The 16,093-nt window shown below is 40.5% G+C and overlaps 1 protein-coding gene and 1 long non-coding RNA gene across 2 annotated transcripts in view; one reads left to right on the top strand and one right to left on the bottom strand.

Moving 5' to 3' along the window:
• The first annotated feature begins 1,571 nt into the window (after nt 1-1,571).
• On the top strand, nt 1,572-3,112 carry LOC111814667. Its single transcript, XR_002819588.1, has 2 exons — nt 1,572-2,796; nt 2,845-3,112. It is a non-coding gene; the product is annotated as an uncharacterized LOC111814667 (long non-coding RNA).
• A 358-nt stretch (nt 3,113-3,470) lies between these two features.
• The window catches only part of Mctp1 (multiple C2 and transmembrane domain containing 1), a 606,101-nt gene continuing 593,478 nt past the window's right edge, over nt 3,471-16,093 (bottom strand). The window contains exons 20-23 of the mRNA XM_004625433.2: nt 11,287-11,396; nt 7,373-7,482; nt 4,767-4,864; nt 3,471-3,584 (exon numbers count right to left, since the gene is read on the bottom strand). Of these exons, the coding sequence (XP_004625490.1) occupies nt 3,513-3,584; nt 4,767-4,864; nt 7,373-7,482; nt 11,287-11,396 (390 nt within the window). The 3' untranslated portion in view covers nt 3,471-3,512. The remainder of the gene's footprint in view (nt 3,585-4,766; nt 4,865-7,372; nt 7,483-11,286; nt 11,397-16,093) is intronic.

Genomic DNA, 16,093 nt, shown 5'->3' with positions numbered 1-16,093 from the left:
ACTGTTGGAAAGCCAATGAAGCCAGCAAGTAGACCTTTTTACACATTTAGACATTTGAAGCCCTGGGACTTGACCACCAGTTAATAATGGCTGAGGCTTTTTCCGAAAGTGCACTTGCTGGCTCTCTTCTATTTCTGGAGCATCACCTGCTGTATTTTATTTAGTTACTTATTAATGCTAAGCAAATACAAAACATGAAAAAGCATTACAAACATTTAGGCTCATCTAACAAGTCTATGAACTGAAATGATACCCTTTGAATAAGACTTGTTAATACGAAAGTTGGCAATTCTGCACCGGAGATCTTTGGATACTGAGAGGAAGTCAGAGAGAAGGAGAAGCCCCTTATAATACCTGGATAAAGAGCTAACTACAAATGGCTTCTTTACTTTTAAATGCAGAATCCAATCCCATGGAAGTTACTTTTAAAAATATAGGAGTTGGGGCTGAGGATATAGCTCAATGGTCTAAGTACCTGCCTGAAAATATAGGAGTTAACTTTGGCTTTCACTACAGGCCCAGTTTTGTTTTTAATGTATTATTGATTTGAACACTGCCTGTGACTGGGTCACAGGTTAGGCCTACGATAAATACATCACAAAGGAAAGTCACTGGGTGACTCTTCCAGCTTACATCTTAGTGTATAGAAAGGCTGAAAAATCACATGAAATTCCTATAGAACTGGCCTATTTGAGTGGTCCTGGGTTCAAATGAACACGTAGTACTATACTTTTTTTAGGTGGGGGAAAAGTTAAAATACAAACAGCTAATGCATTGCTTATGAATTCTCACAATTAGCAGGGTGTGGTGGCATGTACCCGTAATCCCAGATACTCAAGAGGAGGCAAGAAGATGGAAAATTTGAGGCCAACACGGGCAACTTAAAAAGATTCCTATATCCAAATAAATAAAGAGCTGAGCATGTAACTCAGTGGTAGAATGCTTGCCTAGCATGCATGAATTCAACCCTAGGTTCAGTCTCCAGGCCCACCAAAAATAACAAAAAGATGTATCAATTAAAGGTGATAATAATTTGGAGTGTAAATATAGGTAATGACTTTCAATGAATTTGCTCACTGAAAAATAGAACATTTAAGTGTTGCCAGTATTTACTATACTTAGCAATCCAAATTGATTTTAGTTTGGCATTCGGTCTCTTAATATATATTGAAATGGCATCAAAAAAATTGCCTAAAAAAGGCAAATTAGGCTGCTCTTAACAAAGCAAAAGTACATCTGTGTAAGAAAGGGAGAGAAATAGTTAAAAAGTCTACTAGACATTGCCCTTTTGCAGCCTGTGAATATAGTATTTTCTAAAAGTAATAATTAGCCTGCATATCATTTTGATGCCCCAAGCTACATCCTACTTACCTTTCAGCGCATCGTACACCTCCCCCTCCAAAGGCATCAAGTTTCATACAACAGTCAACATTTCATGACAATCCCTGTTCACATACGAAGTTTGAAGTGTCACGTATAAGACTACGCGCACAATCCCCCATCCCTTGTCTCTCAACCACGGCAACTAAGAGAAAGGAGGAAGGGAGTACTGATTATACGTAGAAAAGATGATTTTGCTCTGTATTTAATGTAGTGAATGGGGAGTCAACATTACCATTGAACAAAACTTCTGAAACGGTACAATGAAGCCAACAGAAAGCAGTCATCTGTTAATGGTTACTATCCACTAGATACATCTGAGGTTGTAGGATATCAGGCTTTTACAGACATCTGAGCAGACATTGTGGGCACAGAACATAAATCTCACACAAGGCATAATTGAAAGTTATTTCAAACAAATTATCAGTAAACTCCAGCGACATTAACTTCATGAAGTAATATGTTTTAGCAACAAACAGTGATGGTATGCAGGTGTAGGCCTGTCATCCTAAACATGGTGCACTATAGTATATTGAGGTCAAAGCCTTTCTGTAGAAAGGGAATTTAATTGACATTCTTTCAAGCATAGTATATAAACAGATCAAAATAGTTCTATTATAAGAAATAGTATTTAACAACATATCTCTAAAATAAAAATACTTTAAAAATCAGCTTCGATGAGATTAAATTTAAAGAATCTTCCTTTAGAGTGAAATATATTCTCTTGCTTTCTGCTTCTGTTTTCCAGCATAATTCCCACCCTTACCCATCTCAGTTAATAAAGTAGTGCAAAAAACATCGTGCAGCAGCTTCTCCCATGTTTGGTCCCCTACCACGTCAGAGAATTAAGACATTCCCACTCACCAAATCAGAAGTATGTTCCCTCGATACGCCAGGGCCTTAGGTACAAAAGCTGCTGTCAGGCTTGGGGAGTGCCGTTTCTAAGTACAGATTTTATGGTAATTTGTGAAACATTTTTAAAGGCAACCCCCATACACAGTTTATTTTACAAAACAGGTTTTCATGCATTCATATTATCAAGAATGTTTTTCATAAATGAATGTAATGAAACACTGCGTATCACTTAACACACCGCATTCTCCTCTACATGAAATTCACACTAACAACAAAATTCATGGTAGGTAATTAAAGCGCTTCAGTAACCTAATGAGAAAGCAGGTTTTTTTTTTTTCTTTGAGAACATGTGAGTATGAAATATTTTTAGATGCACAAAGGTATAATTTGACTTCAGAAGCAATGTGTATTTCTTTTACTAGGCTTTTTTAATAACTGAATTGAGTTGCTAATTTGCTAATTCAGTACAAATTAAAGTAGTGGTACATATAAAAATTCAGATAGGCAATCATTTATAAACCTGGCAGTATTTATGTTATGTAGTCCTGCAGAGAGTTTAAGGTTTTGCACTTGATCTTAGCCAAAAGGCCGAGAAGCGATGAGTTTAAGGTTTTGGATGGAATGGTAGAAGGTTTGTAAGCTTTCTGTACAGTATCTGAGATTCTCTTGAAGGAATAGAAGTACCTGTACACACTTGTTTAAAGCTGGCCTACTCGTACCTAATTAATTTGCACAGGAGTGAGTTTGGGGGTTTATGTTAAAGTGAAATGCATTCTCTCCATTATTCAGGCTTTGGGTTTTTTTTTCCCCTTTTGAAATGTATAAAACATAGAAAACTGTAATGGATTACTTTTCAGGTAAAAAATAGTCACATTCTAAAAAAAACTTTAAAATCAAATTGACATTTACATTTGATGTAGATTCAATGATCACATTTGTGCATTTAATCTAATATTCTGGTTCTTCCACTTGGACTTAAAGAAGTGTGTATTCTCCAGTGCTACCACCTATAACATTTATTCTTTCAGTGTTATATGATTCTCCACACCTAACAAGGCTTTCATACGGCAGTAGCTAAACCTTTATCAAGTTGAGTCTGTACAATAGAAGTATATTTTCCAAGACATGTGCCTTTGTACACTATTTACAAATTCTCTCAATCATGATAAAAAGGCAAAATAAATAAAAAGCAGAAAGAAAGGAAATGCTGCTGAGGCTGAATGCTTTTTCTTTTATCTTCCCAAACAGATGCTGGTCTCCTCAGTGCTGGGAGCTGGCTAGCCAAGATTGTTTTTCTTCCTTTTATATGGGCTGTGAGAAGGATCTGGTTTCAGTTCTTGGTATTGCACCTGTTTAAACAGAGTTCAGAGAAAGACTGGTCAAGTGGCCACTTTCTGGCAAGGGAAGGAAAAGCAAAGGAATGAGAGAGTGCTTGGGGGAAAAGAGCTCACTCTAGAGGCTGATTGGGCTCTGCAGCTGGGCTGCAGAAGACAATAGAGTGATAGAACACCAGGCAGAAGGGAAACCTGCACAAAACCTCATGGTGCCCTCAAACGAACGCTGGCCTAGGGTCATCACTGACCATCACACATTACATTAAAAGCAGAACCACCTCACTCTGTTGGAAAAGATTAGATGATGGTTCTCTGTGATTTATTTGTTGAATACAATCTCAGTCTTTTATTTGTTGAATACAATCTCAATCTCCATCTATCCCGTTCACACATATGAAATGAAAAACTCAACTGAAATGGAGGAAAAGGGGATCCCTACAACTCCCCTTCAAGATTTTGTAAACTATTGGTTAACAGGCCTCAACTGCAAAGATTTCAAAGGATTTTTGAAATGGGTTCAGGTCTTAAAAAGTAGTTAGCTTCTTCCTCCCTCAGCTCTAAAATTTGTATCTTTAAAATTCATTTAATGTGCATATTCTGGGAAACTGTTTTCCTCAGATGTCCACTGATACATTTTGCTTTCATCGTCTCTCTCTCTTCAGATCATGATGAGGTTCCCTCATAATTCCAGCTAAGGACCGTCTAAATAGCTCAGCAGATTAAAGTGCCTGCACGCAGGCACAGGGGCCAGGGTACGATCCCGGGGCCTGCTGTGCTGGCCTCATCCCCTGGGCGCAGTGAGATGGCAAATGAGACTGGGCGTGGTGGCGCGCGCCTGTAATCCCAGCACTTGAGAGGCTGTAAACAAGAGAATCACTACAAGTTCAGTCTAGTAGTGAGACCCTGTAGACCCTTCCCTAAAATACAGGAAAAAAAAAAATCCAGCTGAACTTAGAGCAGCACTCTCCCTACACTGTGCCACGTGGACTCATTCTCCTACTTTCCATTCTTCTGTAAGCTTTTTCTTGAGGCAAACCTCAAGTAGGCTGAATTCTTGACTGGTAAAACCTGCACAGGTTTCACTGACTTTACCAGTCTTTCTAAAACATTTGACAGTAAGCGGAAATGAAAGTTAAAACCAGTGCCACACTATACCACAGTAATAATAGGAATAATAGGAATAATAAACCTACATACCACTTGTACATCTGAAGGGACTCTGGAAAGGAAGTCAAGTAGTTCATTGTTATCAATTGCGTATGGACTTCGAAGCTTTTTTGTAAATTTATTGATGCCTAAAAAAGTGATGAGTCGGCATTATTGAAATCTCTATGAAGTTTAAGTTACATAAACAAATCTCTGGCAAACGTGTTAGAGTGATTTGAAGCTCCAGTTGTATGTTCCCCACCCCCAACGTTGAATGAATGAACCAATGCGCCCAGGCATACAGCCCACCCCACTCCCATGTTGATGCCTTCCTGAACACCTCTTCCCAATTCAGGTGCTGCCTGTTTTTTTTCTCTTTGGCTTTATTACCCTCTTCCTAACAGGAAAGGCTTTCCGCTTGGGAAACAAAGGAGGCTACCTAGAAAGAATAAACAACATCTCACACCCCAGCTCCCCTGAGGTACTTCTAAGTTACAGTTTTTAGAAGCCTTGCTTTTATGTTTCAACTGTGATGCAACTTGTCTTCCTGTACTTTGGGGTTGAGATTAACAAGGCAAGAAGTCTGAATGGTTTCTCTTTCTCAGAAGATACATCTCTTAAGGAAGCTAAACGCTAAGAAGATGCAGGACCTTGATTCTTTCAAACCTGAAAGGGGGTAGGGGCTGCCACCAGCTTTTTGAAAAATAAAGATTATACAGAATCAATTTCAAGCTGTTAAAAACTGAACCATACACAGACTTGACTAGTGCATCTGGGCTTTTCGTCATGGAGTTCATGCAGAATGAACTTCTGGAATCTTGATTTTGGTCTCTGTCTCCCCCTGTATGACCTGTGTCTTAGATTTCAGGGTAACATTTCAGCAATCACCTGCCACTAAAGGAATACTGTTCTTGTTTTATTTCATTGGATGAATAAGAGGCCCAAACACATTCTCTAAAATTACTTTTAAGAGGGCAGGCCAGTGAGGCCACCACAGGTTACATGGCCAGATGTCTGCCCTGGTCTCTAAGAACCTCAAGCACTAAGGTGGGGGGCAGGATTGCCACCTGTATACAGAGCTGGACAGGCAAGTTGAGCCTAAAGAGGTGAGAGTTCATAATGGGCCCATGTGAAACCCTCCCCTAAGTCCTTCAGCGGCACAGCATCTGCTTTAAGTATCACAGAAGAATAAAAGATGGGGCTTGAATGTACAATCGGGAAGCAAGGCTACGATGCAAAAGTCTCATCCTTTGTATCATGAAAGGATGCTCAACTGAATTTCTATACATTGTTGAAATTAGTAAAGAGGAAAAAAGCCATCACTTTGCTCACTCTGGGATCTACAAGGTAATAAAAGTGGGGAGGGCGGCTCTGAGCGCCTGCTCATGATGACAAGAGGGGCTGAGGAGGATGGGGGCAGGAACCCTAAAGCTGGAGGGCTTAAAAGAATAAGAACGGTGCTCACTTTATTTCAGTATATATATATGTATATTTAAAGCCTTGAAAAGAATTTTAAAACTTCTTTTAATCTCTTTGCTTTTAGTGCAAACACTGACGTTAAGGCCGTTTTCAGTCCCTTGCATTTTGTATGAGTTTAGCCATCTTAGGTATACATGTATTCAGGTGAGAGGTAAGTAGAAAATTCTTCTACCTAGCCTTGTTTATATTATTAAATATATAAGTTCGTGATTTATAGTCTATATTTATTTATATGTTATCAGATGCTTAAGACTAAAAAGGGGGCTTTCAAAATGAAAATGTCACCAAGAAAAGAATACTTGAAGTACACTGAAACAGACTACTTTTCACTAGCATCTGGGTATATAAAAATTATTGGTGAGGGCTGGCCAGATAGCTCAATGGACTAAAGCACCTGCTTAGGCAGAGCGCAGTGGCTGGGGTTTGATCCCAGTGTGCCATGCCAGCCCCACCCCTGGGGCATGCTGAGCCAGGCAATTGAGACTGGGCGTGGTAGCGCACGCCTGTAATCCCAGCACTTGGGAGGCTGAAAACAGGAGAATCACTATGAGTCTGGTCTATGTAATGAGACCCTGTAGACCCTCTCCTAAAGACAGAAAAGAGAAAGAAAATTATTGGCATGCAGAAAAATTGCATTACAAATTAGGGTCAAAAATAAAATTATCTTTAAGTAGGTTTTTGTAGGTGCATATAAAATGGGGTTTTTGTTGTTGTTGTTCTTCAACCCAGGACTGTCAGTGACCCAGAATCCAAAAGGTGACATCTTAAACAAGTGACCATGTACAGTATCATGTGTACATACACTTCCACAAGATAAAGTACCACAGCAAAAAAGCATATTCTAGATGCACCATATGGATTAAAATGCTTCTGTTGGTATATAAGTGGTATAAATAAATCAGAACGATATCTAGATAAAGTTACACCTTGATGTATGAAGAATCTGCACAACTGCATGTTCATAGTATGATGGAACCTATGGTGCCAGATAAGAAAAATGCGTTTTGCAGGTAGACCTAAATCTTTATATTATTGAGATTTTTAACTGACCCGTCTCTTTTCATCACAGAGTGGTTACATGGCCATAAAAATAGGGAACTACTGACAGCATAACTCATCCCTTAAAAAAGAGTTTATTCTTAGCAGCGAGGACCATTTTTTTTAAAGGCTTCACTTACCCCAGACAAGGACAATGTATCTCAGTGGAATGAAGTATAGGATGACTGTGAACACACAGAGGGCCACGATAGCCAGCCAGCTTAGAAATGGGACGGTCCAGTTGAAAGTACTGAATGAAAAATGAACACATCAGCAATCTGAGCACATCACACTTTTTTCAAACAAAGGCTTGTGTTAGTGAGTGTGATTCTGACTATCTTGGAACCCAGTCAGCTGCCTTTCATTCTGGAGTAGAAGCCCACTGTAGACTATCAGAGGATGCAGCTTACTTAGTACAATCTCAGGTCCAAGAACCCCACCAGACTGTCCCAGATGACTTCACAATTTAAAATCATGGCACTCGGTGAGTGAATACCCACGTAGTAAAAACATTTTTGTTTTTCCACTGCTAAAAGTATGAGTAAGCCTTGTTTTCTTTAAATATTTACGGAGTGGAACGCACCCAGACCTACCCTTCTCCCAGCTCTCAGTAATCCCCACACAGGAAGTAAAATATTTCCAGCAATTGTCCATAGATGTCAATCTTTGACTATTATGTAAATGCTCTGAGTTTCAGAATTCCTTAGAGGAATACTCCCTTCCTACCCAGCTGTGTTTTAAATGGAACTGGCAATCAGAGGCAAAGCAGTTAACCCAGTAAAACTTGACCTGTTACCATCGTCCTCCTTCACTAAAATACATGTATGGTTAAGAAAGTCAGCAGTGTTTCACTCTCCTTCCTTGAATAAGCATGGGAGGCCATGCACTGGGTCTGTGGCATAAACTGAGGAAAGAGAGTGCAGGCTAGACAGGTGTGACAGCGGGGCAGGACGGATGGTGTGCAGGGCTGCTGTCCCTCTGATGACCGAGTGTGAAGGCCTGGGTCAGAGCAGCCAGGCAGTCCTGCCAGTCACACAGAACAGCAAGTGCAAGACAGGCTCTGTGAACAGAAGGCGGGGAAGTCAAACAACATATAGTGGAGACGGGAAGGAATTCATGTGGGACAAAAGGAAAAAAGAATGAAGGAAAAAAGGCAAAGTACTACTTTTTAAAAGACAGTATAGGCAATCAAGGAAATGGAAAATGGAAAGCATAATTTAAGCTTTTTGTATGGAAATTCTGTGGTGATTTTGATAGTTTTTAAGAAAAAAACCCAAAATTACATACTAAATAAAAATTGCCTAGAGCCTCCAAGGTTGGACATATCACAATTTACAGCACACCATTGCATGCTTTCATGTCGCCCTGATGGTCAGCTGCTGAAGAGGATCTCGTACGATGTTGACTGGCCCTTCAGCACAACTGCTGAGTGAAAAGGAGTTGGCGGCTTTGTCCAAGGCCTGGACTCTGTTACATGCCTTTGGATGAGCTGGTCTCATTTGATTCTGTTACAGGATTAATGGTGAGTCATTCCCATGGCTCACCACCTCCTACTTTCACCATGAGGATAGTTTTTAGTGTCAAGGAAGGAAGGCTGATGATGGTGAGTATGTTTATGTGAATCAAGGTCAACACCTTATTAGTGCTAATGAACCCCAAGAGTCTTGAGTACAGGCAGTCAGAAGGCTCCAAAGGTAGTTCAGAAAACTAGGAAATTGTTCATGATATAGATAAATGTTAGTCTTATTTCTCCTGACTTTCCAGTAATAGACATTGTAATTATTTGGAGTTGGGTTTGGTCAGGGCAATTTTGATCCAATAAAACATGATTACTAGGAAGAATGTTCCTTGTACAGTACTTTAGCATAATGTGTAAGCAGTGTTCCTTAGTTCTGTGGCACGTAGCTTGCTTTTATGTCTGGTGTTCCCTAAAATTGACTTTTCTAATAAGTGATGCAAAGTTGGATCCGTCTGTCCTGTTTTCAGGAACCCTTGGAGTCCGGCTTTTTGTCTCATGCTTTTGTTTCTTTCCTCTCTGGTCAGGCAGCGAGCATCCTGTGACCGTCAGCAAGTGAGACATCAGGCCTCCCTTCCTTGGTGGACACCTGTGCTTCCCTCACTCTGCCTGCTTGTGGAGCGAACAGAAGGCTGAGGGTCTGCTTGCTGCCCTGTGGCTCAGCTCGGAGCCATCCATCACTCCACCCCGTGCATGCGGGCACTGGCACCGCTCACGGAAAACCTTCCTCCTCCGGGCAGCCCCGCCGAAGGGTTCCTTCCAATAGGAGGAAGGAAAAATGGCAAAGAATCCTGTCCTGTGGAGCTAATGCTAGTGGGAGGAAGCTTACTTTTTCTATTCCACACTTTGCATTCTGGAATCTAAATCTAGAGTATGCTCTTCCCCCCAAAAGAGTTGCAATTGAAGAAAGTTCTGGAAAGATTATGTAGTAAGATATGGTACTTATAGAGATTTTTGATTACATGCTTAAGGATTGCTTCTGTGTCTGCTTCCTGGATAGATGCTTTTGATCTCATGTAACCCAGAGTGTATGCTTTTTAAATACACAAAACATAATTGTGGTGCAGAAGCAATAAGATGGACGGATCCTATGCCATCTTCCTGAACAGGGATGGACATAGAAAGTTCTACATAGCCCAGGTTGCCAAGCCTGGTCCACTGCCATGATGCAGTCATACCCTTCCCCTGGCCATCCTGTTCTGCAGCTAAGCATCTGTTTGAAGACCTCCTCCTGCTTGAGCCAGGGAAGAACCTCTTCCATCAGGCACTCACTAGCCTGGCCTGAGGTGGGAGCTGCCCCAGGTCTGCTGGTATAAGTGAGCGGTTTCATGCACATATCAGCACTCTTTGAGCCCCAGAGAAAGGACAGTGCTGTGGAGGGAAATGCTCCAAACTTAGGGCTGTGTGCTGTGCCTCAGTGAATAGGATATAGAGAATAGGGGTGCATTCTTAAGATGTGGGTCTGAGTCTTTAGAAGTCCAAGGCTGAATGTTGCTGAGGGGCACATTTGAGAGCGAGAGGGAGGCCATTCTGTCTAATATAAGAAAAGTGAAAACTCAGCACCTATCCATATGTGGAAATATATTAAACAAAAAATTATACAAAATAAAATGCATTATCCCTTGCCACATGAAAGGCACCGGATGAATGACTCACACCTTTAGTTTAAATAATTTACTCCTTTCAAATTCTATATATGTCCAAGGATCTAAATCTGCAGAACACTTTTGGTTATGAATAATAAACAGTAGGAAGATATATGAAACCGGGAAAATACATCTCATCCAGAGACACAGCACCCTTTCTTGACCAGATCATTAACAGTGGCTTTATAGGCCAGTTCGCCTATTAGTTAGGGACCTGCTATCTCTGTAACTCATTGTTACTGTAAGTTTACCTAAAATCACTTTGAAAACTTTAGTAGATGCAGTTATTTATAATAAAGCGGTATAGGACTGTCAGTTTATTAATTTTATGTTAAATCTCACTAGAGTTATGTTTATTTAAAAGTTAAGAAAAGGGAATTCAGTTTATTCTAATTGCTGATTTTTCTCAATGACAAACATTGATAATTAAGATACTGGCTATCAAAGTTGAATGAACTTGTTTTGAAAGAGTGCTATCACATAACAGACTTTTAAAAAAAGTTTAGAGTAACTTGATGAGGCCAAGAGTAGTCTAATAGCACAGTGCAAGGTGTCTTGATTACCTGAAATCCTCATGTAATTTGGATTTGTTCTTTCCTATGATTTCATATTCCATTTAAGAACAAAGTCTTTCACTGTGAAAAATGTGCTAAAATTTAGGACGGTGTTATTTCTTCAAAGCTACAAGTATGACTTCTTTCCAACCAATATGTTCTGAATTTCAGGCAGGAAATTGACAGAACTTTCATAACACCAAAGACTGGCAGACACACAGTAAATAATGATGAAACTGAGCAATAGATCACCCAGAAGGTGGCTCTCTCGCCAGAGAGAGGAACACACGGACACCCTGGCCCACAGAAGGCCTGGCCCACGTGCCAGCATCACTCACTTCTTTATCCTTTCACCAAAGGAAGCCACTTCATCTAGGATGTTCTGGACACTGACACATACTTCCTGGATGGCATAGATTTTGTTGATAAATCCCTTTTTTTCACTGTCCTGAAATGCAACAACAACAAAAAGAAATTCTGTATGAATAAAAGATATTTTTCAGTGCCTGAATTCTGTAGGTTGATCCTCCCATGTATTTTCAAATTTAAATAAACACTATCTCCAGTATCTATATGTAGATTTTGTAGTAAGGGTAGAGGAGGAAGGAAGCCAACATCATGGAACCATGTACCTAATAAAAATGGCTGCAGTGCAAGACCCTCAAATGCTGTTGCTTCACCCTGGTGAACAGAAATGTCAGTGGGAGTAGGACACTGGCTTGGAGGGAGGGCAGATCTTAGAATCACTACCTGGAATTCACACTGACCCAGAGCTTACCATGACTATTTAGCACACCCAGTTTTTTGACCCTACCAGTCACAGACCTAAGCCTGGTGGTGGCTCTGGATAGTTCATCAGCCAAAGATGCTTGGTACAAACGAGAAGACCTATAAGCAATGAAGAAGGCAAAGAATGACAATGGCAACTAAAATCCATTGTGTGGACACTTTCTAGATCACACGCTAAGCTTGATTCCCCCTCTTAAAAAGAATATTCTTCCATGTTAATACAGTGGCATGTGCTATCAGTCATGGCTCTAGTTGAACACCCCACTGTATCTGTACCTAATTCATTGTACATCTTATGTGGAATTTTAGCAAGCTCATGTTCTCTGGGGAATGGTGGGGAGGGACTGCGTTGGGATTGAGCATGAAGCACTCAGGGTGGTGTGAGCCTAGGTAGGGCAAATGTGCCTATTTTGTAATTTTAGATCCAGAAGAAAAAAATAGTGGTGGCCTTTCACGACTGAAGATTCTGCTTAGTAGCCTGGCATCACAGGCACATGCCTAGGCTGTTTGGTGGAGACCATCCAAGCCTCATTCCATGACTCCATTCCTCTATGCCAGCTTGAATATCTATGGAAATGTAGATCCAATTTCATTACTTTTAACTTCTTTTGAACACTTGCATATTATGCCAGAACACTTGAGACCTCATGTGGCAGGCAGTGCCTGCTGAAAGCAGCCAGGAAGCTAGAATAATAATGTCATGCTGCACATTTGCATACTGACTTTCATTTCAGAAGAGTTGAAAGCACTTTACACGGTGAACACTTGGCCAGGGCTGGCACCCTGCCACCCAGAAGCCAAGGGTGAGTGCATCGCAGGTGTGCGTGCATCCTCCAAGGACAACGCGGTGCGCAGGGACCACTGGCCTAAAGGCCAAGTCCATAACTCGATCTGTAGTATAGATACCAGCTCCTTCCACTTTCATTTTGAATTGGATACCATGGGAGACGCGGTCTACATTATTCATCTTATCACGTTTCGGCCTTTTGGCTAAGATCAAGTGTGGTATTCATCTTGCTTATGCCAAAACAGATTGTCAGACAATGAGTTAGAGAAGACACATAGAACAGCATGGGAAACAGCATTCCCAACTATCTACAAAAGTCGCCCTCGCCTTGATGGACTTGCCTGCATTAATTTCTTTTTTCCCTCTCCTTTTAATAAAGCAAAATGCATTAATTTCATCTCCACAGTTAGGCACTTTAAAATAAAAAGAAACATCTTGTGACTCCGACCACGTCCATTTGTACCTACAAAGTTAATCGGCATGGCCCATCCGGTTCTCATCGCAAGCACCAGTTAAGTTCATTTATGTCTATGAGGCAAAATCTCCTTATAAACCGCTTACATGTACAGGGAAGAGAAAGCTGGAGGGCTCAGTGTATAACAGTAGGAAGCATGTGCTTTAGCATAGGCAGAGCGCTGGGTTCGATCCCCCATACCAAAAAAGAAAAATAGGTAGCGTGCAAGTTGTACAGTGAAAGTCCAGAAAAAATAAGATCTTTCTAGTTTAAAAATTATGTGAAAATGTTTCTTTCACAATAACAATATAAAATATGTAGGCATAACGTTAACAAGAAATGTGCAACAGTATCTGAGAAACATAGAGATTGCATTTGTTTTTTACAATATTTTTTATGTATTTAGTACAGGGTCTACAGGGTCTCACTACACAGATCAGACTCATAGTGATCCTCCTGTTTGCAGCCTCCCAAGCACTGGGATTCCAGGTGCACACCGCCACGCCCAGTCTCAGTAGCATTCTCAGTGTGCCCTGGGGGCGGGGCTGGTACAGCATGCCCACTGGGGATTCAAACCTTAGTGTTTGCCTAAGTAGGGGCTTTAATCCGCTGAGCTGTCTGGCCTGCCCAGAGATTGTGTTTAATATTACAGTATTGACTATTAAAATCTTTTTCAGTTAAATATAATCCAAACAGATTTTAATGTTCAGAATATAGTGAAATGGAGAGAACTTGATAAAGGGCTTCTAAAATTTGTTTGGAAGAATAAATGGGTGACTACAGCCCAAAAGTTATTTTTTTATACATTTATTACTTTTTGTGCTGTGCATTGAGGCCGGGACCTCCAACATGCTAGGCATGTGCTCTGCCACTGAGCTATCTTCTCAGCCAGACAAGAACATTTTGTGAAATATTCGGAAATATTCGGAATTTAGTAGGTGGGGTACTTGGGCAAGGAAAGGGAGATGCAGGCCTCGAGAAACTTTTATCTGGAGCACGCTCGTCATAGCGAAGGTGTGGCCTGCACCCAGGCTGTGCTCACTCTAAGTTCTAAAGCTAAAAAAGAATCCTGAAAAGGCAAGAAAGGCAAGTTATTTACTATTTCTGGAATAGAAACTTCCTAAACACACAAGCAGTAAATCACCAAGGAAATACTTGATAGCAACAGTTATGTAAAATTAAAAACTTTCTGTGACAAGTCATCATCAATTTAAAAGACTGGGGCTGGGGTAGAGCTACATGTCATGTGTGTGTGATTCACAGGGCTCAATCCACACCATCATGGGGGGGGGGAATATAGATATAGATATAGATATAGATATATGCAAAGATTGCAACAAATGTGACAAATGATGAGATGATACTTAATTCAGTGAACATCTGAAAAACTTTCATTGCTGTTTTGCTTATAATAAAGTATCATTAACATACTGAGTAGGATTTATTATGAAATCATAAAATATTTAGAGAGTAATGATAACAAAAGTGTTGACGATCCAACAGGAATATAAAGTGGGAAGTAAATACAATGTATAATATAATCCTAACATGTTTATGTCTCTAGATTGACAAAAAAAATGAAAGCAAAATATTCAGGCAATGCAAGATCATCTTCATGTCACCCGATAAGATTCTAGGTAACCTATCAGAATTACTATATCAACAATTAATATATTAGCAATTAATATATCAGAAATATTTTTGTAGGGCTGGCCAAATAGCTCAGCAGATTAAAGTGCCTGCAAGCAGGCATGGGGCTGGGGGCTCAATCCCAGCCTGCTGTGATGGCCCCACCTCTGGAGCATGCTGAGGCAGTGATTGAAACTGGGTGTGGTGGCGCGTGCCTGTAATCCCAGCTCTTGGGAGGCTGTAAACAGGCGGATCACTATGAATCTGACCTAGTAGCAAGACCCTGAACACCCTGTAGACCCTTCCCTAAAATACAAAAAAAATTTTAAAAAGAAATATGTTTGTCTTATTGGGGATTTCCCTATTTTTAAAGAAGAGGGGCTGGGGAGATGGCTCAGTGGAATAAGCACTTCCCTGGCAAGCGCCAGGACCTGAGTTCAATCCCCGGTTCCACCAAAAAAAAAAAAAAAGAAGAAGAAGAAATAAGTGAATTAAAGCTTATTAAGGATAGTTACACATTTAATCTAAAAAGTATTTTTAAGGTATTTTTAACTTGAAGTATTTTTAACTTTTTTTGAGACAGGGTCTTGCTTAGTTCAGGCTGGCCTTGAACTCTCTGTGTAACCCAGCTTGGCCTTGAACTCTTGGCGATCCTTCTGCTTCAGCCTCCTGAGATCCAGATTTACAGGTGTGCACCACCACACCCAGCACTTTCTTGCATTTTCATAAGATAGCTTAAGTAATTTTCAGAAAGAAGTAGAATACAAATAAAGGTAAAGCGCTTCTCCCATAGCCCATATTATCACCACCACCATCCTGCAATTTTTTTCCTCCATTAGACAGAGGAAAAAACCAAGCCTCCGAGAAAACCAGCAGCTTGGATGGGGACTCTGATTGGCCAGCTCTTCTCTCCATAACAACTAGTATGTTCTTCCAATCCAATCCAGGAAAGTTTCAGTTCTTCCCCAGAATCTCAGTGGCATAAACAGCAAGAAAAGATTTGAAAATGGTCATGAACTTGTAGACAGCTTGATCTAATCTTGAGGAGCACCTTGCAATGGAAATCCTTAGTAAGAACATGAAATCCAGAAATCTGATTCAAAGGTGAGAGGGCACACTGGAAACAGCCAGCTGTGATGTCAGCATGGGGCTGCATAGATATTAAGCATGGGAGCTTCATTAATAGAATGTCCCTTAAGGAATCGACACAGATAGCTCTTAGGAGGTACTATAAAATACCAGTGTCCATGGGTGATAAGTGGCTAACATCTGTAAAGATCAATTTTTTGAAAGCTTTTATTTATTTATTTATTTATTTATTTATTTATTTATTTATTTATTCCAGGGCCTCACTAAGCACAGCATCTGGTACCGGGGATCGAACCTGGATCCTTGCGCTTGCCAGGCAGGTGCTTAGACCGCCGAGTTGTCTCCCTAGTCCAAGATCACTTTTAGTCATCTTTTTTTTCCCCTGAATATCTGGCCC

Source organism: Octodon degus, unplaced genomic scaffold (assembly GCF_000260255.1).
Source record: "Octodon degus isolate 3935 unplaced genomic scaffold, OctDeg1.0 scaffold00009, whole genome shotgun sequence".
NCBI lineage: Eukaryota > Metazoa > Chordata > Mammalia > Rodentia > Octodontidae > Octodon > Octodon degus.
The sequence above is the reverse complement of the archived record's forward strand: the minus strand, read 5'-3'. Positions and strand labels throughout refer to the sequence as shown.